This window comes from Dichomitus squalens (assembly GCF_000275845.1).
Source record: "Dichomitus squalens LYAD-421 SS1 unplaced genomic scaffold DICSQscaffold_8, whole genome shotgun sequence".
Classification (NCBI taxonomy): Eukaryota; Fungi; Basidiomycota; class Agaricomycetes; order Polyporales; family Polyporaceae; genus Dichomitus; species Dichomitus squalens.
Window position 1 is genome coordinate 548,226 of NW_006766890.1, and position 22,637 is coordinate 570,862.

At 56.5% G+C, this 22,637-nt stretch overlaps 5 protein-coding genes across 5 annotated transcripts; 1 reads left to right on the top strand and 4 right to left on the bottom strand.

Moving 5' to 3' along the window:
- Window positions 1–625: 625 nt before the first annotated feature.
- On the bottom strand, window positions 626–3,556 carry DICSQDRAFT_83750 (uncharacterized protein). Its single transcript, XM_007364245.1, has 5 exons — window positions 3,472–3,556; window positions 3,266–3,416; window positions 3,115–3,190; window positions 1,775–3,031; window positions 626–1,652 (listed from the first exon to the last, which is right to left on the bottom strand). The coding sequence occupies exons 2-5, from the start codon at window positions 3,386–3,388 to the stop codon at window positions 1,585–1,587; spliced, it is 1,524 nt and encodes a 507-aa protein (XP_007364307.1). The 5' UTR covers window positions 3,389–3,416; window positions 3,472–3,556; the 3' UTR covers window positions 626–1,584.
- Window positions 3,557–5,751: 2,195 nt separating this feature from the next.
- Window positions 5,752–9,408, bottom strand: DICSQDRAFT_83754 (Pkinase-domain-containing protein). Its single transcript, XM_007364246.1, has 10 exons — window positions 9,260–9,408; window positions 9,058–9,172; window positions 8,880–8,991; window positions 8,526–8,825; window positions 8,321–8,430; window positions 8,178–8,244; window positions 8,007–8,095; window positions 7,811–7,908; window positions 7,586–7,727; window positions 5,752–6,910 (listed from the first exon to the last, which is right to left on the bottom strand). Exons 1-10 carry the CDS (start codon window positions 9,310–9,312, stop codon window positions 6,665–6,667), a joined length of 1,332 nt encoding a protein of 443 aa, XP_007364308.1. The 5' UTR covers window positions 9,313–9,408; the 3' UTR covers window positions 5,752–6,664.
- A 5,285-nt stretch (window positions 9,409–14,693) lies between these two features.
- DICSQDRAFT_135217 (uncharacterized protein) lies at window positions 14,694–17,658 on the bottom strand. Its single transcript, XM_007364247.1, has 9 exons — window positions 17,477–17,658; window positions 16,943–17,425; window positions 16,773–16,882; window positions 16,127–16,698; window positions 15,565–16,056; window positions 15,459–15,504; window positions 15,303–15,370; window positions 15,124–15,217; window positions 14,694–15,064 (listed from the first exon to the last, which is right to left on the bottom strand). Exon 2 carries the CDS (start codon window positions 17,243–17,245, stop codon window positions 17,057–17,059), a length of 189 nt encoding a protein of 62 aa, XP_007364309.1. The 5' UTR covers window positions 17,246–17,425; window positions 17,477–17,658; the 3' UTR covers window positions 14,694–15,064; window positions 15,124–15,217; window positions 15,303–15,370; window positions 15,459–15,504; window positions 15,565–16,056; window positions 16,127–16,698; window positions 16,773–16,882; window positions 16,943–17,056.
- A 1,160-nt stretch (window positions 17,659–18,818) lies between these two features.
- Window positions 18,819–21,821, top strand: DICSQDRAFT_56490 (vacuolar amino acid permease; the record flags this gene model as incomplete). Its single annotated transcript, XM_007364248.1, has 18 exons — window positions 18,819–19,026; window positions 19,088–19,204; window positions 19,263–19,322; window positions 19,379–19,463; window positions 19,537–19,547; window positions 19,610–19,643; window positions 19,706–19,741; window positions 19,800–19,865; window positions 19,956–19,977; window positions 20,131–20,499; window positions 20,556–20,573; window positions 20,628–20,667; window positions 20,718–20,740; window positions 20,797–20,831; window positions 20,895–21,069; window positions 21,142–21,190; window positions 21,252–21,390; window positions 21,548–21,821. 18 exons carry the CDS (start codon window positions 18,819–18,821, stop codon window positions 21,819–21,821), a joined length of 1,761 nt encoding a protein of 586 aa, XP_007364310.1.
- Window positions 21,822–22,336: 515 nt separating this feature from the next.
- DICSQDRAFT_41535 (uncharacterized protein) lies at window positions 22,337–22,558 on the bottom strand (the record flags this gene model as incomplete). The annotated part of the gene is made up of 1 exon (XM_007364249.1): window positions 22,337–22,558. A coding segment is annotated over one exon (222 nt), but the record flags the coding sequence as incomplete, so codon positions are not given.
- Between the last annotated feature and the right edge of the window lie 79 nt (window positions 22,559–22,637).

Below are 22,637 nucleotides of genomic sequence, written 5' to 3' on the forward strand. Positions count from 1 at the left end.
TCCCCGAGGTCGTGGAAAGGCGTGTCGGTCGTGGTCTATAGTACGTGGGCGTGTCTCCCGTGGTGGCGGTCGAAGCTGGCAGTGCTGGACGTCGACAGAGAACCAGTGAGAACCTCGTGAGGATCGCGACGTCGGTGCTCAACTCGCACTCGCGGAGTCCGCAATCGCCCTACACCAGCCGAGGCGCCCGAGCGCCTCCGTCACGTGCCGACCCATCTGTGACTCACGTTACCCGTTGTTACCACACATAACAGTCACATGTGATCCCAGGAAGGGTCACGGCAACTGACGTCACAGAGTAACGATCTACACTGGGAGTCACATCTGGGAGCATTTTGCTTCCGCGAGCGAGCGACGATTGGCCAGAAACTGTAAATCTCGCGCCAGATCTGGGGTCCTAGGGTATACCAATTCGCTATCTCGTTGCCTAGACGCCCTTCCCCAACGGTCGCAGACTCACTTATACTTAAAGTTTCTCCGGGGTGATGCACTACGCCCGCCAGCCCAGCCAAACACCGATCACGCCAAGCGGGGGGTCATGCAGACGTTGCGACGCAGATGCGACACCATCCAATGAGGAGAGAAGGGTATATGAATTGCGCGAAACTGTATCAGGTGGATGTATATACGGGGGAATTGCGGACGAGATCGACACGAAACCAGAGAATAAAAATGTTACACAGAGCGAGCAAAGGTAAAGACCACGGCGGGCGCAAGGAAGCCGGACGCGCGGACGAGCGAGCGAGAAATACAGCGAGGACGGAAGAAGTACTACACGGAAAGCGACAGACTAGCGACATAGCAGACTGGAGACATATGAGACATGTAATGCTGACAGGAATGGCACCGAGGCGATGCACGAGCAGGAATGGGAACGAAAGCAGACGTACATCATGCACGACGGCCGGCGACAGATGGGATGGGGGATGGACGGATGGCGGGAGAACGGTTGGAAAGGTCCGCAGAGATACTATGCAACTGAGATTAACAGCCTAGTCCGTCAACGCCCGACCCGAACAGAAAAACGTAAACAGAAGCGTCCGATGCGCATATCAGAACGATGTGCGGGAGGCGCCGTGAGACTGGTAGACGCTGCGCCCATGTCACCGGACCGGCGCCACTGCAAACAGCATCGCACAGGCAGCAACCATACGGCCATGGGCAACACGGGCAAGTCGCCGTGCGATGACATCTGATCCTGCAGATACTCGCCGACGATGGCTGATGCTGGCGCGGGCAAGACCATAACATGCAAGCCCAGCCACCATCACACCACCTCGCGAGCTGACCAGATCATCGAGTCCCACGTAGCCGCCCATTTCCTTTTTGAGAACCCCTTCCTATCCCCTATGCGAGACTATCCACAACGTTCGTCGGCGTCCGAGTAGAAGCGATGACGGAGGAAACGCGAGAGAGCGAGGCAAGCAAGCAAGATCACATAGAGTTAATGATTCCGAGCCGAGAGCCGAGACGTCTATGGAGTGAAGCAGGGAGGGCGAGAGCGCGCATGTACGGGGGAAGCATCCGAACGCCGGTCCAGGGCGAGAAGAACGAAGTCGAGGCACCAGGGTAGGAGTCGACGATCTACATCTCGTTCTTAGCGTACTGCGGGAGGTGTTCGTTCATCGGGACGAAGCCGTAGTCGGGTGAATCTGAGTGCGCGAACCGATGTCAGTCATTTCGTTCGCTCGTAGATCGCACAGATGCGCCCCGACGTCTTCAAATGGGGGGAGCATGCAGGCGAGACCGCACCGAGTGAAGTAGACTCACTCACATCGGGTGATATCCGCCTCGGCTGCGCCATTGCCATACCCGTCCGCCGCTGGGGTGTTGGCCGCAGAACTAGTCGTGCTGAGCGACGACGCACTCGTCGACGGCCGTACACTCCTGGAACCGGGAACGCCATACATGCCATTGCCTTGGTTCTGCTCGTCAACCGCGTAGGCGAAGTCCCCTTGCGCGGGATTGAAGCTGTAGTTGTCGACGGAGGGGAGCTGAATCATGCTCCGCACACGAGGAATCCCGCTATTGCCCGCGTGGTCTTCTGCAGGGTGCGGAGACGTCGAAGGACGCTGAGACGGGTGCTCAGAGTACGGCGATGGGTAAGGCGACATCGCCTGGCTGTGCCGCCGCTCACGACGGACGCTCAGCGAGCTCCCGTTCGCATACGACTTCGATGAGGGCGGACGAGATGATGACGGGCTCATGGGACGGTGATGTCCCGAGCTAGGCCGTGAGTAGTCGTGGCCGCCGAAGTGGTGCGCGCTCTGGTCCTCGTAGGGCGTCGGCAGAGATGACATGGACGACGCTGAGTAGCCGGAGGTCGGCCGACTATCAGGGGACACCGGTCCAGCGCTGTGGTGGTTTCGGCTCAACGGGGCATAGGAAGACGTGTAAGTGTTTATGGCAGCAGGTTGAGGGCGAGAAGAGCCCGAATAACCGCTAGCAAGACTTGTGCTGCTCGCCGTAGGGTTCAAGAGGCTCGAGAGGGAACCGGTAGAGTGCGCGCTCGGCGCGCCGGATGAGAAAGACCAGTTACTCTGCTGGTCAGAGTACTGGTATTGCGAAGAAGGGGACGGAAGAATCATCGTATCACGTCCGGAGGAAGAATAACTCATGGAGCCGAATGCAGAGGACTGGGTATCTTCAGTAGGGGTAACCGGGTGCAGGGTATGAGAGGAGTGCGAATACATGCCACCGTGTGACGAAAGCGGCGGATCGGAAGGGACATTCAAGGGAGGCAGAGTAGAGCGAGGGTAGCTAGCACCCCAGCCAGCAGCGCCAGGCTGGTTAAGCGGCGTAAAAGAGCCAGGGGCAGAGAATCCCCGCGAGCGACCACCTTTGTTGTAAGGTGATAAATCACCCGAAGGCATGGAAAATGGCATGGCACCCGTACCAATCGCAGAACGCGGTGGTGGTATTTGGGGAACATCGTTGGTCTGTTTACGCGGTTTGGGGAGACGAGGGGGCACGCGACGCTTGAAGTTCGCGACGACCTCCGGAGGCGAGTGCCTGTTGAGGGTAGGGTGCGCTAGAAAAGGCAAAAAGGTCAGAATAACCATAGCTAGCGGTGATTCCGCGGAAGCGGTGTGAGTGCGCGGAAGCGGAACTCACACCAGGTGCTGGCGTCGGGATCGTCGATAGCCGGGTCCACGTTGCGAAGATTGACCTTGCGCATGAAGCCATAAATCTGAGCACACGCGGATGAGCGTCAGGGTCGCAAAGAATCGGAGAACGCATTGACAGTGAGGAAGCAAAGACTTACGTTTAGTTGCCGAGAGAAAGAAGCAAAGCGCGACTGGCGGTAAACGCTGGGCAGGACATGGAGGGCGAGTTGCTCTGGTCGCTCGACGATGATATGCTCTCCAGCTGGGTCCCAGCGAATCATGTGATGATTCTCCGGGCGCTCGAGGAGACTGCACGCAGGGTGAGTCGGGAGAACACGAGAGGAGACGCGTCTGGACGACTTACGCGTAGAGCTTGGTGAGGAACGTTGCTTGGGGCTTTGCAGGCTGCTGCTGGGGCGCGCCGTCTTTTGATACGGAGGCATCCTCCTGCTTGGGAGATTGGGAGTCGCGAGGTGAGGGCTGGGAGGAGGCGTCGGTGGAGTGGCCCTCGGGGATGGACTGCTGAGAGGGGAGAAGCTGAGGCGGGTAGACGATGTTGGAGGGTGCGGAGAGCTGGTACTGGGGGTCGTTGCGGGCGGGGTAGGAGGAGCGGGAGGGGTAGGCGGACTGAGGATAGAGGTCTGCCGACATGGCGGGCGGGGATGTGGAAGGGCAAGAGGGAATCGAATATGAAGGGCACGAGGCGGACTTGAGAAGGTCGGAGGGAGGGACTTCTCTTGTCAGAAGGAGGGGATGGGAGAACGAGGGCAGAGGAACGCAACGCAACACTTTTAGGGCAGATCCAGAGCTCGAGCAATGGATTCGATGGGCCGCGCAGAAAAGGAAGCCCGAGCGGTGGACTTAGTTTCCTCGACCGACCGGTCATCATCTGCGCCCTGCAGTCCCCGGGGGCCGACGGCTGGCCAGTCACACATCGGTCGAATAGAGTTCGCTGCCAGTCACCGCGTCCTTCCAGAAATCCCCCGGCGATGGATCCAGTCAGAGCCTCTGATCGAACACCCCCGTCTATATCCGGACGAGCTCGTCGGCAAGTGCCCGTCCGCATGCCGTACGCGACTCCATTCCTGCTGACAAAGCCGTGCTCGCCCATGGCATCTGCCCTGCTCGCTCTGTCCTCTTGTCGTCTGCCAGCGAGCAGCCGCGCCCTCTGACCCGCTCGAGGCCCTCCAAGCGGCATCTCGGCTGCCCTCCCCCGCCCGCCCCATTGGCCGATCGCCATTCGAGGGTGGTCCCTCAACCTTCACGGGCTCCCACGATCTCCATCCACCCTAGTCCCAATCTGGCACCACGCTCTCCCCGATCACCTGTGTAAGTACCTACCTGCACAGCTTTCGCCCACCGACGCCGGTAGCGCCCGCCTCCCACTGCGACCAGCTCCGCCCAAAGCACGTCCCGCCCCCACCCACCACCGCGAGCGGGAGGCCCTCTTCTTGGCTGCCGCCGGCTATCTGCGATCTCTCTCCGACGCGCGCATCCCGACGCTGCCACGCTGCCGACGCTGCCGTCACGCGCACCAGTCACTTAGCCTGTAGCCTCGCCCGCCTACTCGCTTCTACTTACGCCACAAAGCCGTCGCTCCTCCCCCGCCGCGTGTCTATCTTCTTTCCCATATTCGTCACTCCTCTCAGACTCCTCCAGCACCTCCACAGCGCCTGCAGCCTTCCTCCGGACATATATCAGCCTAGCACTGCTCTCCTCTTAATACATCTCTGTATCCATCTTCATACTCATTTGCGCCCTCCATGTCCTCGGAGCACGCGCAGCACCGTGCCACACAGGACCCTGCCCCGGGCAGTGGTGTGATATGGTATAGATATGCTGATCGTCCATCCCCCCCGTCTCTCCATCCCGCCGGCACACATATGCGCCGCGCCCGCGCTGCGGACGTAATTGACAGCGACGGCCACGCTGCAATCAGTCCCCCCAATAGAGTTCAGCCCTTATCCCTTGAAACGCTGCAACGTGCCATTTTCCGCTCTTGTGCCGTTATAGGCCCCGAGGGGCAGGAAGTCCCCGGCCTAACGGACGCTGATGAGGCGCGTGTGCACAGAGACAGAGATACGCACAGCTCGGAGGAGGGGGAGGGGCGAAGGGGGTCAAAGTCAAATGGGGCGTGCCAGCTTCCAGGGGCCCACTCCTCGCGCTCGCGGCCGGCACGTCTTGAGAACGGCGCGTCCAGGAGAGCACCAGCGAGCAGGCAAGGTTTGTTCGCTCACAGTGCCGCCCTGCACCGGATGCGGTGCGCAGGTTCTCCCAATCGCAATCGCACCGCGGACGCGGACCTGGAGCGGAGTTGAGATGATGGAAACGGGAACGTGCGTCGACGCTACGCGAGCGAAACCTTCTTGATATTCATTTTGGCTGCTACTACTTCCACCCATGGTAACATCGTCCGGAAGAAACATGTATCCAGGAAAGCAGAACGAGAAAATTACCGGGCCCGAACTCGTAACCTAGATGGCGGTGGTCTATAGGTGGCCGGAGAGAAGGGGAGGCACGAGAATCAACGCACTAGTAGGAACCGCCATCGTCAAGGTGGTGGAGGAAGGACGGAACAGACGAGGGGTAACGAGGAATGATGTACAAGGTGACGAGCACAGTCAGCAGGTGGTAGTGGGGAATAGGGAGACCCTGAGTTAGTGATTTTACGTGTACGGTATGCGTTTGGATGAGATGAATGGAAACAATATATGAAGCGTGGACGTGTGCATGGGTGGATATGCGTGTGGTTGATGGTACAAATGGGCAGTGAGAGAGTAACCGAACGAGCGAGGTGACAAACGAATGGACGACGCAGGGCGAAGATGATGTTACACGCTTGGAAGTTGGGGATGATGCGAGGACATAGTGGGGACGACGAAGGAGACCCAAAAGCAATCAAAAACGTCCGAGCCAGCCATGCGTCATGAACACCCAGCGCGAGCGATGCGCCGACTGTTCAGGCACACGACTGGCAGTCTACCCAAACGTGCGACGAGGAATGATGAATGATGCTAGAAAGGTGCGTCAAGGAGCCCGGACAAGTGCGCAACGCAGACATATACAATAAGCGATAACAGACAACGCGAAACGATAGCGGCAGGGGTGGGCGATATGATAGGGAGCGAGAACGGAGCAACGAGTAGAGCGTGCGTTGTAGTTGCGCGTGTGAGATCGATCATGAGAGCAAGTCCCGAGCCGCCCGGAGTCGGAGAGATGTCGAGTGATGAGGGGTATGAGGGAGTTGAATGATGCAAGCGCTGTCGTCCATGTCACCGAGCCAGCCGAAAGGTTGGTATGGTTTGGATCGAGACATTGACAGCGCTCCGATCCAGCCTAGCGCATGAGGCACGCGGGAGGCCGATCGGTTCATGCTGGACGCCTTCCGGTGACCAAATCAAAGAGCCTAGGACGACCGGCAATCTTGAACCCGCGACAGCGGCGCAAGCCTCCAATAGATAGGGACATTCCACTCCGACCACCAGCGACGCCAGCAGACTGCTCGCGTTCAACGACCTCGCAGCATGCACCTGAACGAAGGCGCGCGCCGCACGGTGCTAACTCTCTCCATCGTATTGCAGAGTGATGCTTGAGAACGCGCTAAACTCGTCCACGGTCCTGGACAGTGGCGATGAATCTAGCCCATCGTTCTCCCCTAAACCGGGGGTCCCGGGCAAGCTTGACCCCGCGACGCCCTTGGTTGGGGTATCCAGCGCGCCTTGCCTCTCGAGCTGCAGCGACATCGACTCGTGCATTTGCCTGAAGTTCACCGCGTCCACACCATTCGAGGCTGTGGGCACGATCTGTGGTTTGGAAGCGCAGGATTTGCAGATCGCGGTGCGAGGAGATGCGGGATGGCGATAAGGAGGAGCGAAAATGCAAAGATGATCAGTATGCTGTTCGGTAGCCACGGAGAGGGAAAACAAGGTAGATCCCAAGACTGCCTATGCCAAATCTCCCGGTGCTTTGGGCGGCTGTGCTCATGACATACGGCCCAACGATCAAGGGAGACAAAATGGGCGGCCGCCGGCACAGTGGGACGATGATGACATCGGCGGCTTCTTCAGAATACGTAGCTGGCCCGCGTAAGTAGCAAGCGGGAGAGCGACCAGGGATCTCGTCGTCATCCTGCCAATCGCGATCGGTTTACGGGGGTCGACCGACGGATCTTCCCCTTCCGGCAGCTCCCAATGTCAGATGGAAGATCTCCGACAAGCCCATCCAAGCCCGCGCGCACGATGCGAGCGAGCCGACAACCGCAAGGCTATCAGTCGCTCTTCCCAATTCCCGCGGAGCCCAGCCAATCCAGCATCGCGGAGCACTTTCTCCCAGGAAGCAGGAGCCTAGCAGGCGGCGTTCGGCGCATCACCTAACCTGATAAAGCACATGCGCGCGCGCCCCAAAGCACGTGGTGACCGTGTGTGCGCGCACATAGGCCCGATACGTCGAGCAGGGCACAAAAGGATGGGAAAACTCACAGGAGGTTGCGTGTTCCGCAAAAGGCCCCAATTGATTTTGGCAAACCACTTGTGCTGCTTGACCTCCGAGGCCCCGCTCTTACTGCCCAGGCGGGTAAATTCTCGCTTATCGAGGAGGCGCGTGATGATGTCCTTGCCAGCGCTAGGTAGAGCAAAACGTAATTGAGAGATCACGGTAGCATTAGTGGCTCAGCAGACGATAGGACTAGGGCGGAACGTGCTTACTGTGACACCTTGGGCGTGTCCCGGAAATGAACAGGTAAGTTCAATATATTGTGGAACGTGTCATTTCGCTCGACACCCTTGAACGGAGTCGTCGCGTACTGCAGGACGTCAACAAGGTGTCAGTCGGTGGGAACGAAAGTTCGGCACCCTCGGCCCACGAGCAGAGGCGAGAGGATAAGGAAGCGTTGGTACTCACGATCATCTCATAAATGAGGATACCAAGCGTCCACCAGTCTACGGCGGAGGTATGACCCGACGTTTGGATGACCTCGGGAGCGATGTACTCTATGAGGAAGAAGGTAACGACGCCACAGCGTCAGCGAACCGCTCTCATTCCGCCAAACAGAACAAAGGAAAAGACTCTTACCCTCCGTCCCTACGAATGAATTCGTCCGGAAGTCTGCCGTGCACGCTCGGGTATCGATTAGGGGAGTCTGTGACAGCGTAGCATGATAGCAGCTCATATCAGTATGTTCCAATGACACAAAGCATGGAAGACAGGAGACTGACCCCATTCTCCTCCGTGTGTATTGTCGCGGGCCGACCGCCGCGCTCGCTTGACTGTTTCGCCAAATCGAAGTCGGATAACATTATGTGACCAGACTGGTGTAATAGGATATCTGATACGAGTCCCGTCAGCACAGCATAGAAGACAGAAAACGAAAACTCTCGCGGGATCTCCGCAAAAGGCCGTGGCTTCAGAACCAACACGCACTTTCAGGCTTGAGGTCTCGGTATATGAAACCCATCAGGTGGAGGTACTCCAACGCTGCCGTAACCTCCGCAGCGTAGAACCGTGCAGCATCCTCCGAGAGACACTTTCCTGGCCGTGACTGCAGCGCACGGAAGAACTCGCCACCCATGCAGTACTCCATGCAAAAGTAGAGATAATTCTCCGATTGAAAAGAGTGGTATAGCGTGACGATGAAGGGGTGATTCGCCGTCGCAAGGATCTCTTGCTCCGTCAGGGCGCGCTTGATCTTTTTCCGCTCAATCATCTCCTTCTTCGAGAGGACTGCAGGTCTCGTAAGGAAGCCATTTCAAGTCCACCGGTGGAAGAACGGCGCACCTTTCATGGCAAAGAGCTTGCCGGACTTCTTCTCCCGCACAAGGTACACCTTCCCAACGTCGCCCCTTCCCAGCATTTTGATCTTATGGAAACTCCCAGGACCCACCTCCACCTACACAAGTATCGAGCTCTCTCGTCAAGGAACTTTGAGCTGCGGAATCGAAGGACGCGAACGTACCGACTTGACCTTGATAGAATGACTGGAATACGTCCTCCTGAACGCGATCTTCCCCGGACCCTCGGATGTATGCGCATTTGTGACTCGGTCTTTGGTTTTGGACACCGCGTTGGCACTGATCGACCGCGTTTGTCGCGACGGCGTCCCTCGGGACGAGGCCGACGACAATGTTTCTAGCGAATTCGCGCCCTGCTCCTGCGACTCGGGCATCGGCGGAATACTCTCCCCTGGAGATAGCAGACCGTTCTTAGTCATTGTGCCGTTGGACCGACTGCCAAGCGTGAACAGCCCCTTCGCGTTGGGCGCCGACGCGACGCGACGGATGAAACGCGACGCGTTGGCACCAATGGCTTTGGGCGAGAGCGTGCCCGCACGCGAGGGGGTGGTTGGCGTTGGAGGCATGAAGGAGAGCTGCGAGGAGTTGGCCGTCGCAGTTTGGGGCACCTTACGACCGAGCAAACGTTGCTTGTCGGAACGCTTCTTGGAGCGCTGCTTCTCAGAGCTCGCGGACGGCTCCACTTCTGATGACGGGGCGTGCTGGAAGTAATCCGGAGTAGCCGGAATTCCGTGTACGGCTCTGGTGGGCATAGAGGGATTGGAGTCGCTGGAGAGGGTATTCGAGGAATTGTACGAAGACCGTCGATCCGGAGACGCGAGAGGGGCCGGAATGGAAGAGGCCGCGGAGGTAAGCGGGGTAAGGGTACCCGGATGGGTATGGATGGTGCTGGTGTCAAGAGTGAGGGAGGACGGAGCAACCTTCTTGGATGACTGGCTCCCTATCCTGAATATTGACTTCCATGCAGGTTGACTGCTTGGGCTAGTCGGAGATAGTGGGTGGACAGGAAGAGGAGAATGGTGGGTGATGATGGGGCTGACGTTTTCGGTGTTGGGACTGGAGTGGACCATGGTTGCTTGGGCCTGGTGGACAATGTGGGAGCTCGGCAGGCGAGTGATGGGATGCTGATGAAAGAACGGCAGACGGGTGCACTCGATGTTCTGTCCGGTGCTTCCTGGAGGGCCAGAGAACGAGAGAGGACGTCCGTGGCAGCGATGGGAGCGTAAGGAAGGGATCCAGCGGGGCACCGTCGTCGTCGGGAGTCGCTTACAGCCAATGGCTTGCAAATAACGACAGCGCTCAACGGGAAACGTAACTCAAACTTGCGCTTGGGCTAGCTTCTGGCTTAGTCTAGCATTACTTATCCCGCCTTGTTACTCGCCTTAATCGCTTTACCATTAGTCAGCGTCCCCTGGCGGAACAACCCGGTCTCAGCTCTCTGCCAACCCGCTCCCATCTCTCCTTCAAGCCCTGGTCCCGTCCCTGCCTCTGCACCCCCACCCTTCTCCACGTTGCAGCGACGGGCCCCGCCATCCAACATAGCCGAGTGGGCAGATTGGTCGGCTCGCTTGCCATGCGTACCACAAAGTTTTTAGCCTTGGTTTGAAACGCGCCGGAAATCAGGCACCGTAATTATAACAGGCTTCGGAACCCGCCAGACTCCGCCCACGTGAGACGTCGACCCTTGCCTCGGCTGGCATGGTCATCCTTCCCAATGGCAGTGGGGATATAGGGAACCGTATACAGCATGGACGCCTGTGAACCTTTCTTCGCCAGGATGGTGGACGACAGCAACGCACATCCCAAATCGCATCCGTAGCCAGCCTTACCTCTGACCGTCAGTGCCATACAATCGGATCCTTTTGCACCAGATGCCCTGTGTTACGCTACCGCAATCGCGACGCGCCGTAGTCTTGGGCGTAAGCTCTATTCAACATCCCGCCCGCACAGGTGCGTGCGCTTACACGTACAATGTCGATTGGCTCAAGTTATTGTCGACATCTACCTACTGCAACCACATTACACCGACTGACTGCACCCGTCAGCGTCTGACAGGCTGCCACCTGCAACCCAACGGCTTACTGACAGCTATCTTTCAGACATCTCGGCCGCTTTTCATAAGGCTGGCCTTTCTGATGTGATGCAGATGTGTGAGAGCACAAACATCGCGGAGATGGCACCGGGCGCCCGACGTCCCTTGAGGAAACACCCGATGAAAGGAGCGTCCTACCGTCTGCTTCTGCCAATCCAGAAGACCCTTCTAATTAGCACTCTTCGTACCAACTTAGACTCGTCGCGAAGGCGTATCAAAGCAGCTTGCCCAAGCCCGATCTGTTTGAGGTGGCTTCACTGAACGGCGATCGTAGTAGAAGAGCGGAAGGCAAGTGCTTTTCATCCCGGCGTTTGCGGTTCTGAATAACGTCAGGCAGCCCATCTCCGGACACACGTCTGATGCGAGCTTGGATGATTGATACGAGTGCCGGGATGGGTGGCCCGTTCTATACGAACACACACAAGGGCGCTCTTGTTTGCATACATCCTTTGGCCTGGGAGGAGTAGGCGGTGCGCGTGCGAATACGCCGCAGATGACAGAACGTCCGTCGCCATTCTGTTAGATATGCCCGTGCACACTGATCGCCCGGCGCGCCGGGTATGACTCCCAAAGGCCTCAGTGCGCTTTGGACATTCCGTCAGCTCGTGGGATGACAGAGAGGTATCAAGAGATCTGGGCTCTCTTGATCTGCATCCGGGGATGCGCGGGAGGCAACACATATGCTTTTCTGAGCCAAAGAGGGTGCATGTCTCATCACCTCCAATGATGGTCAAGGCGTATAGTGCGGGCCAACATGCAATCATGATAGTTGGAGAACGCTCCGTCCAGCTTATCAGAGCTCTGCCTCAGATCATCGCCTTGGACGTCAGCTTGTGACCGGTCACCTGTTGGCGTACACCAGTGCACACCCGTATATCGAGGATACGCTCTCTATCGTGGTGACACTGACACCCTGTCGGGGTCCTAGCGCGCAACCATTCGTAACTCTGAAAATGAAAAGCGTTGATGGAACGGGTGCCACAATGTCGATCCTGCCCGGATTAGGTTCGTTCGGTTGACACGGCGACATGATTAAATGTGCGAATGTGCTGGAAGCGATGCACGAAGCCACGGATACGCTCTCAAGCCCAGAGGCATGGAACATGGAGGCAGTCGAGTAAAGAGGGGGGATGCTGACAGGTGCACGCTGCTGCTCCGATCTCCAAGCCGGCGGATGGAGGAGTTAGCGAACGGACGCCGTCCCCTCGGAATCAGCCCCGGCTTCTCTGCGACTCAGAAGAAAGCCTGAGCTTGTCAGATAACGGAAGGACAGCGAGCTTGCGAGCGTGTTCCTAGACGAAGAAGCTTTTTCGATTCCTCGCTTGAGGAAGGCAGCCCGAGAGCTGCTAATCCCACCGACGCCTTCGAACGCTGCCGTGCGTTCTTCAGCTTCTCGTCGCCACAGCGGCCGCCAGAATGGCCGTCGTGGCACCGCACGTTTTGCGTTCTACCATTCCTGTAGGACATCCAATCGGCATCAGCGTGACCAAGGAATGGACTCCTCAGGACGGCTTGACGTGAGTCTGGCTACGGCGCAGGTCGGTTTCCCTGACCGGGTGCTGTCCGGAATTGCCAGCGTTCACAGCCAACAGTCGATGCGTCGTCGCATACGTCTCAGGGAATCGGTCCCCTTCGGTGATGAGAGATGGTGCTGATATGGTTCACGTACTCTCAGTAAGACGGAGAGGCGCAACAAAGCTTAACGGCGTCACGCATCTTGTAGGGCCACAGCCCGTATCATGATATGCAACCAGAAGTGCTCACGTATGTTACGAAAAGCCGTTGCATGGCGGCCGCTTTCCCAGCAGTCTGGGGTCTCTTCACGCACGATATCTGTCATCATGTTATTTCTGGTAAAATGCAATCCTCGCTGTTAAGGCGTTCCCTTGACCTAGTAGCGGTGGTTGAGCCACATTTCTGACACAAAGCTACGCAAGCCTGGGAATTCGCATCTCAGGTGCATGTATGGTGCACAGATAAGACGGAGTTGCAAGTGTGGACAAGCAGAATACTCACATCAAATATGGGGTAAGCGCACGATGACTGGCGTTCAGTATTCGCGCAAGACATCATCGCAGCAAACGCGACACTGACGGAACCACAAGGTATCCCACAAATTGTCAAGGATAAGGATGAAGTTACAAGACTGAATAAGGGAGATTACGTTGACATGCGATATCAGTCGTAGACAAGGGTACACACCATCCACAGAGCATCTCCTCCGCCGAGTATCTGTTCCTGAGAGAAATTGACACGTCAGTGGTCATGACAATCGATACCTACAACGACGAATGGGGTTGAAAACGACATGCACAAGTACTATGAATGAGAAAGTGTTGGCAGCTCGTCGAGCATGTTAATGACAAGGTGGAAGGCATTCAGGTCATGTCAGCCCAATGCGCGTTTCTACAACCGCGCCCCCTTTCAGCAAGATTGCTGTACGGCAAAAGCAATGGGTGAGTCTCCAAGACCAGACACGGCTGACGACCGAGCCTGTCCACCAAATTACCAGAATTGGCTCACTCGCGTGTTGCCTTCGATTCGTTGGGGGCCATTGACCATACCGATCAGGTGGCAGGCGTAAGCTCAGATTGAAGAACGTCTGTAGCGATACAGGTGAGATCTCGACCATCCCTCAGCCATACGCCAAGCGTCAGATGTTACGTTTATTTTGTTCCGCCGACGTTGGCTTCAACGGCGGAGAGCGGCGTTGGAAGGATTTTCCTGACGCTGCGCATCATCCCGAGCGTAACGCGACTGATGATAACTCGTTACCACGCTTCCTTACCAATACGCCGCACAGCCAGGTGCATAGCAAAGTCGAGTTCATGGTAGTATAATCTGAGACGAGGTGGTACACAGGAGATGTATGTCAGAAATAGCCTGACGCTGAGACAATTGGTTTCGAACATGCCTGATCACTAACCCTGAGACAAATGCGGCAGAGATCCGACGCATGCCTCCGTTGAAGAGCGGACGTCTGGGTTTTGTATATGGCCACGCACATACAGGGTCGCCTCTCCGATACATCGGGAATAGTCTACAAGCACAGAGACGTGCAAGAGAGCCTCGGAATGAGTGGCACCCCGGGAAGTTCAGCATTATGCTGGTGGCCTCACCTGCAAGGTTCCTGAGCGTCATCCAATGTCCATCCACAAGGTTGCTCCTGAAAACGACGCATACCGTGCCATGGTGGCGAAAAGTCCATTGATGGCTGCGAAACCGTCTGACTACTTCTGACCGTACCCTTCGGCCGTCAAAATGATCTGATGCTTTCGAAGGGGACCGTCAGCTGTCAGGCATGCCTGCCATCCCTTGATATGTGAATCCGGGTTAACGCATCTGAATTCCGACGGTAAAAATCCATGGAACACGACGGTATCGTTTGGGATCAAGAAGCCGATGGTGCCGGAGCGAACGACAGATGCCGTTGAGGAAGCCTCGCCATAATATAAACTCACAAACAAACTTCTATTCGCAAGATTGGGTTCCCTGGTCGAGCGCGAAGATTCATAGAATATCTGCAAGGTTCATGTTTAGGCAAGAATAGTGGTGCAAGAAGGATGAGCGCCAAGACTTCGTACGAAGGAATCGTGTCTTTACATACTACACGGCACGTGCGCGATAAATGTCTTCTTCATTATGTTACAGCGCGGGGCTGCCCTCATCAACAGTCCGGCCATAGTTCCGTAGTTTTGTGTTTGTGGGTCGTCTCAAGCGGGAAAAGCGGGAAAAGCGGCTGCACCATTTGCAAATCACTTGAATGACAGTGAGGACTTTGGAGTATGTGTCGCCTTGTGTACTTCAACAGCTTTGGGTGAGCGGTCGGCCGAAACCAGTCTGGACTGTAGGCGACGTTTGTCAGCATTGACGTGTTTCGACTTACTGTGCGAGCGAGGGTAGGAGCTAGACTCTTTGAGTCTACGACGTCTCACAAGGCAGCGGTGGCACAACTCTTGACCACAGACAAGCTTGAGCCTCAAGCTCTCATAATACCATGACCTGGGTCCTGGAAGTAGTGGATCAAAGCTCGCCGAACATGGCACCTTAGGCTGCCGCACGTGAACATAGGCCAGGAGCTATGAGGTAATTTGCATTCGATCAAGACGACGAAGCCGGGCGAAAGTAAGTCACGCACTTCGGTGGTCGCTGCGCAACTGTTGGATAATATGACTGCTAATACTTGCAGTACGAGCAATCAGACGAATCCAAGCGACCCCGAGTCGGAACATCTGGTGAGCAGAAATGAACGTATGTGAGATAGTTGAGCAACGAACGCGGCTCGAGGATATCGGAGAGAGAATCAAATTGGCTTACATGGTGCCCGAGCGAATGTCAGCAAGGCTCGGCGGTCGCGAAATTCCTGTCGGAAAGACATGACATGACTGCCCGAATCATTGTGAGAAGGTTACTGCCAAACTGAGCAAGGATGTCATGACATCGAGTCAGTTCTCGCTGGAAGTGAGCTCTCACCTTACTCGGCGTACAGCGTACACACAGACTGTCCCTAGTCTGTGCACTATTTGTTATGGGATGTGCTCAGTATGACATCGAATTGCAATAGGTGAAAGACACGCACAGCTGGGAAGGTTGGGCTAGCTGCCGCTTGTTCGAGGATTGTCGGAGTAGTATCGTGCCATCCCATGCAAAAAGGGAGGATCGTTTCGGTGGCACAGACCAAACCGCCGAGGTCGGACGCTGACATCCCACCACCCTGCTCTCGCGTTTCCAACTCGTCGACACGTCCCGAAACACCGCCAACGCAAGCGAACGTATCTTGGGCCCGGAGCGCTTCATCTCTCCGTGACCCTCGCCCCCGGATGCCCGATGCCTGAGACTAGAGGCGTGTCGCAGCCGAGACTTGAGAGTGCGCTCAGCACCCGCCTGGAACCATTTTCATGAAGTACAGTTAGCGACCGTGCTGCGTCGGAACGCCACGGCGAGGTCAAACCGCCGCCAGCCCTCTGCCATTCCGCCTGTTAAGACGGGAACTCTCATGAATGCCGAGCGCCATGTTAGCGCCTTCATATCGAAATCGGTGGCGACGGTTGGGTGGTGGCTTGACTTGAAACTTCATTCAGGTAGTGCGTCCGATTGCAGGCGTAAGTGATGGTACAGCTACGAAGTGAATAATGACGCACCAGCTCGACGCCTCGAACTCGTTTGCATCCACTACGCCGCGCTTGCCACTACCCCATGACGGCCACTGCGCTCTGGATGGTGCGCCTGTCACGTCGAGATGCAGGGAAGAGAATCACCAATCGGACCGCTGAGACCTGGCAAGGAGTAGGGGTGGCGAGACCAGGTCGCAAAGGGACTGAAAGTGCGATTCGGACCGACGGCCAAATGCTAGAACTGCAAATCAGTTTGTCCTGTCAAGTTCTACTAAACGCCGTAGACCACTTCCGAGCGCGGTGGGGGAATATCGGCGCGTACTCATCGGCTCCAGCTTTGAACGATGGACCACATCGAGACTGCCGGCGTTGGCAGTGCGCAGGGTCTGCGCATTTCGACATAGAGCGAGATGATGGCACGCTCCAGAGCGCAAGTCACTGCGAAACCTCCTCCCGCGCGTCAGCGTGACAGGAAAGCCTATGCCAGTGCACGTCTGGGCGCTGAAACTAAGCTCCGACATCAGGGCGTCTAGGAGCTAGAATATCGCGGAAATGGTAACCAAGAACGAGGTGCGAAAGACGTCCGGGTCATGGAGGGACTGCGCAGATATTTTGGTAGAGGAGATATGAAGTTGGAGAGATGATAACCATGAATCTGAGTGTGCACACTTCCCTCAGCCTTTCGTCGCCCTATCATTCTGTAAGATAAACCCAAGCCACGCGTGAGCTACCGTGGCCAAAGAGCCCATCAGTCCGGTTAGGCCGTGCCTGGACAGCTCAAATCTGAATGCTCCAAGATTAGCTATCGCTCTGAGAGAGACGGGTTCAAGCTCAGACACGCACCGGGTCGGAAGCGACAGTGATCGGAACCTGGACATGCAGACGATCCGGACATTGACTCGGCATCGTGTTCGATGCAAAGCCAATATGACAGGGTGGAGCAACAGCACGAAGAGTTTACGGTAGGAAAAACGTGGATCGATGTAGCGGGCGCAGAGTCCTCCCAAAGTAAACCAGTATTCCTGGTAGAGCGTTGTGAGGCAGACGCGTGTATCCGAGGCACAGCGAGGATGAGGCAATTTGTGCAGGTGAGCATGTATCGCCTTCATTGAGCCTGGGAACGCCCGAGGTAGCTCTTAACGTCATAAGGAAGAATTCCCGGTTTCATGGGCGATCGCTGTAGATGGTAAAACAGCGCTGAACAATGAGGAACCCAACATCGTGTGTCGCACATCGGGCTTGCGCCGTGCGCGAGGCTAGAACTCGAAGGCTCGTTGAAGCGGAGCATTAGGAAGGAGTGTTATGAATGTCCGCGGCCAGCATGTGCTGTGAATATTTTGAGGCAAGGTTGATTGCTATTGGAGGGCGAGCGCATACCTACGAGGCGATCGGAGGATGACATGATCCTGTCTGCACCTAGAGCATCATCCTGTTGCTTGTCAAAGCGCTCGCAACCATATGCGGTTGTCGACGCCGTAGGCGAATGTTCCTACGAACGTCGGTATCAAGACATGGTTGCGGGACGACGTCACAAGATGTCGACGGCCCTGTAGAGCAAGCATCCCGAGGGGTTGTTTGAGCGGTACCTCTCGTCTGTTTGGCGGTGCTGCGCAATTAGGACAATCCCTTTAGGATTGTTTCCGGCAGCTGAGCCCCTGGAACATTCGGTTGCGCGCCGTCCGTCCGTCGGATTCTTCGGTGAATGCGAAGATGTGTGCACGATCTTCCCTATATGAATCGTGGGGGCAAGAATAGCGGCTCAGCGGCCCATATGACATGTTATTTTCCCCGCCCTATAAACGTGTTGTACTTACCGCCACGCAAAGCACCAGCGGCGATGCCGTACTATGTGATTGTTTTGAGAGTCAGTCCGATACTTAGCGGATCAGTGTGCTTGGTGGGAGGAGGGTGACCTGTGGCCAGCTTCAGGTGACTGTCAATGGTGGACTTTCTTCCAAAAGTCATCCCCAAAGGTGCTTCAGATCGCCAAAAGGATTTAGGTGCGCAGGATACGCGCGAGGTGGCGGATGCCTGGGCGCAAGGGGAGCAGGTTGTCCCTGCAAACGCCTCGCTGCAGAAACGTATATCAGCACTAGTGGCTATGGTGATCGGTTGAGACGAGGGACGATATGTAACGGCCGGCGGAGGGGTGCTGGGCGGCGTGACGACTTATCCGTGCACGTCGGAGATTTCGGAGCTGGACGAGCAGGTCGAAGATGCGGCAGGGCGAAGTGGTTTATTGACAAGTAGAATGCCTGTAGAGACGTGAATGGCTGTCGCAGCGCTGCCGGAGCTGCTGTAGAAGACGCAAAGAGACGGGGAAGAGGAGAAATGTATGACCGGCCACGACGGAAGAGGTATAAACATCAGATCAGGGCGCGGGTCCGCTCCGTCTTGCGCAAACACGGCGTTCCTCGCGCTTTTCTATAGTCCGCCTCCATTTTCCGAAAGATAACGACGCTGGCGGTGGCTTATAAGGCTCGTGGGCATCTGTCCTACCTCGCGTCCCCAGCTTGCATACAGGAACCGCTCCCGCCGGGTACTTGGCTGCTGTCACTGTCGCTGGTAAGCTCTTGCCAAATATGACCGCGGCCCGTCAGTCTATACTAAACCCATTTTCCCGATTCTTCCGGGCATCATCACTGCCCACAGTTTAAGGAGGAGTTATAATCCCCTCGCTCTCCACCCTTTCTCCTCCTCGCCCGCCGCCGCGTCCGCCATGTCCTCAACCCGTCGCGACACCGACGAGACCCGTCCACTCCTCCACAATGGCGACACCCGGCCCGAGTCCTACCATTCCGCAGATTCCGACGACACCCAACCACCAGAGCCAGTCGATGCATCCGCGGAAAGCAAGGTCTCTCGGGCTGACCTCTTCTGGGTCCTAGCTGGCTTGTGGAGTGCGGTCTTTCTGGGGGCTCTGGACGGTACGTGTGCCTTCGCTTACCGCTTCGCATACCGTGCTCACGCCTCTCGCGCGTGCCACAGGTACGATTGTAGCCACGCTGCTATCACCCATTGGAAGCTACTTCAACGAGTCGAATCGTTCATCTTACATCGGCACATCCTATCTACTATCAGTATGTTGTTTTACACCTCTATATGGTGCGGCCTTTGTCCCTCGGCAGTTGTCCCGGATCCATAACCATGGCGTGCATTGCAGGTCGACTGTCCGACATCTTGGGCCGTAAGGGTGCTATGCTTCTCGCGCTCTCCTTCTTTGGTATGTCATAGCGTCTACCGGCTGTCAATCCGCGTGTCCGACCTGAGCTCGCGTAGGTTCTGGCACACTACTATGTGGTCTCGCGCCCTCGATGGACGCACTCATTGCTGCTCGCGCACTAGCTGGTATGGGTGGAGGCGGGTGAGTTCCCATCGCGGCCTAGCGCACAAGAATCAGAATGCTAATGTGTTCTGCCCGCTGGTCTGTGTCTCAGAGTGATGACAGGTGAGCGGAGAACAGGCGGGGCCGTGACGTCATGGCGCAAGCTCACATCGCTCGCTGTGCAGTCTCCAGTGTCGCTGTAACGGATCTAATTCCCCTGTACGTCCCTTGCCCGATGTCGTCGGGTTTCGCCTACTCACACCGGCCTTTGTCTCTTCCAGCCGTCAGCGCGGTTTATACCAGGGCATGACTAATATGTACGTGGCTATTCCTGCTCGAGGGACGATGCCACAGTCGTTCATCGTGACATGGCAGTTTGTTCGGCTTGGGAGCCGGTCTGGGAGGCCCTCTTGGAGGATGGATGAACGACGCCCTCGGATGGTAAGTCCCATGCGCCGTTCTCACCGCCCACGAGCTTCCTGACTCATTTGTCACATTCTGATACTCGAATCTGCCATCTGTCGTTCTCAGGCGGTCCGCGTTCCTCCTTCAGGTGAGCTGCAATCGCACCCTCACGGCGCTCGCATGTAACTAATCCCGCAATACGATCACTCCGTATCGATTGCCACAAAACTCTATCGCCTTCAACACCTGACGTGCTCACTTGCATCCGAAATGAACACTTTATGATGCAAACACGATGAAGATGCCCATCCTGGTGTTCTCGTTTATTCTGGTCGCCGTGAAAGTTTCCATCCGCCTTCCGGACGAAGTGGAGAATCAGCCCCTGCATGTCAAACTACGACGTATCGATGTACTTGGCTCGTTCACGTTGGTCGGCATGGTCGGCTGCTTGCTTCTCGGCCTGTCGCTGAAGTCGACCGAGGAACTTCCTTGGGCGCATCCTCTAATCTGGGGACTGCTGCTTGCGAGCGTCGTATTCTGTGTCCTGTTCATCTGGGTTGAGACATCGTTTGCGCCTTTCCCGGTTATGCCCATGCGCCTGATCAGACAACGGACACCTTTGTTCGTGTCGCTCTCAAATTTCTTTGGTAGCGTCGCTGCTTTCTCGATGGTAGGTCTCTCGCGTCTTGCTCGTGTGAGCATCTGTCTGATAGCAGCATGTCATAGATTTATAACGTTCCATTAGTGAGTGCATTTGCGTGCTCGAGCGCCAACTCGACCTGACCTGCCCTGATCTAGTATTTCTCGGCTGTTAGACTTAGCTCATCCACAGATTCTGGTGCGTAACCTGCTTCGTTCTGATTCGTTGTGTACTCACTTCACGTTAAGGACTACACTTATTGCCTCATTCTGTGCGTCGCTAAGAGCACATACCTCACATGGTGTCACTCAGTCTCATGTCTAACAGATTGCCATCTCCACCGGAAGTGTTTTCGCCGGATGGTGAGCGAGACTCATACCATTCTGACCGCAGTCTTCTGACATATCTGTCATGTTTTCTTTCAGGGTGATGCGTCGGACCGGCAGACTGTATAACCTTACCTTATTCTCGTGTCTCCTGACTGTATTCGCCGCAACGCTCTTGGCCATGTGGAACGAGAACTCAGCACCATACCACCTGTGGTTCGATATTGTTCCACAGGGATTTGGGATGGCCAGTGTCATCACCACCACACTCATCGTACGTCCTCTCCCGCCTCCCGCGCTCCGCGTCGAACCCGCATCGGAGCCGTCTAACATGCATGCCTGTCAGGCGATGATCGCGAGCGTCACGCGAGAGGACCTCGCTGTGGCCACTGGCAGTACGTAGCTTCTACTTCGCTTGCCATGCTTCTCGTGCGATGTGACCAACCCGACGCGCAGTCACATATCTATTCCGGACGACCGGGCAGGTCATCGGTGTCAGCCTGAGCGGTGCCCTTCTGCAGTATGTGTTGACGGCGAAACTTCGTCAACGGATACAAGGGCCCGACGCGGCTTCGGTACGTCACACCATATGCCCGTGTCCTTTAGAATCATCCACTCACCATTGCACTCGTGCCGGTGCCGTAACCACAGATCATCGAGGACATTCGGTGAGTCTCGGCTGTCTTCATTCCCGAGGGGCGGAGGGCACTCTCACTGACACGGACCTCCGATCGGGCGACCCTTTTCGACAGACACTCCACGACAATCATCCCGACATTAGAGCCGTCGTTGCGAAAAGCGGCCGTGGACTCGTACGCGGACGCCCTCCGCGTCGTCTTCATCTGCCAGGCCGTGATGAACCTCGTGTGCTTCCTGTGCTGCCTGCCAATCCAGGAGAACCCATTACCGTGCGTGTCCCGTCCTTCTCTTCGCCTCCACCCTCGTGCCCCTCGCCTCGCCTTGCCCTCACGGCATTCCCCAGCCGTTGGACTCAGGGCTCTATCAGATGGTGCGAATCAGTGCTGACTCTTGCTCCTTTCGTTTGGCCACTGCTCGCTCCCGCTTTGTGCTGCGATACCACAACGTAACAGGGGTACCCATCAAGAGCAGGAAGAGGCGTGGAAGCGGAGGGACACTATGTCCCGGACGAACTCGGAAGACTCAGCATGATGTATACCACACTTGCGACACCTTGTTGTAAAATAGCTAGAGGAAGGCGTGGGCACCAGCTGGGGCTGGGGGCATCAACGAGTTGGTGAAACATTGAAACATGTTGTGTGTTTTGCTGCGAGCAGAGATCGCAGCGAAAGTTTTTTTTTTGGCCTCCTCCGCTCCAAGACACGTTAGCTGAGACTGATAGGGTGTGTTAGAAGATAGTGAGCGCGCAGGACCGACTCGCAGGGGATGCGTATGACGCTTTGAGCATGCCAGGCAACCTTCAGATCCTGCTGCTTCACATGGCCCGACTTCTGATTCGAGTCCATAGGCAATTATGGGTGGGTTTATGGTGGCACATTAGATTGGGGAGCCTTCGGGACTGGTCTCGTCTCCTCTATCCATCTCCTCGGCTTCTTTTCAACGACGGTAACGCTTCTCCTTCCGCTCAACCCCTCCATGCCCCTTGTCTCTCCATCTGCATAGCGACCGCGGTTCGCAGGACAGGGAAGGAAGGCCGACGCGGATACAGTGATGACGGACGCGAGGAACGTAAAGCCGAAGAGGGAGGAGATGAACGTCCGGCGCTGGCGGTTGTTGAGCTGGAGCACGCGCGATACCGAGGACGACATTCTCTCTGTGGTGGTCGTTGTGCTGGTGTGGAGTGCTATCCGACCAGAGGAGGCG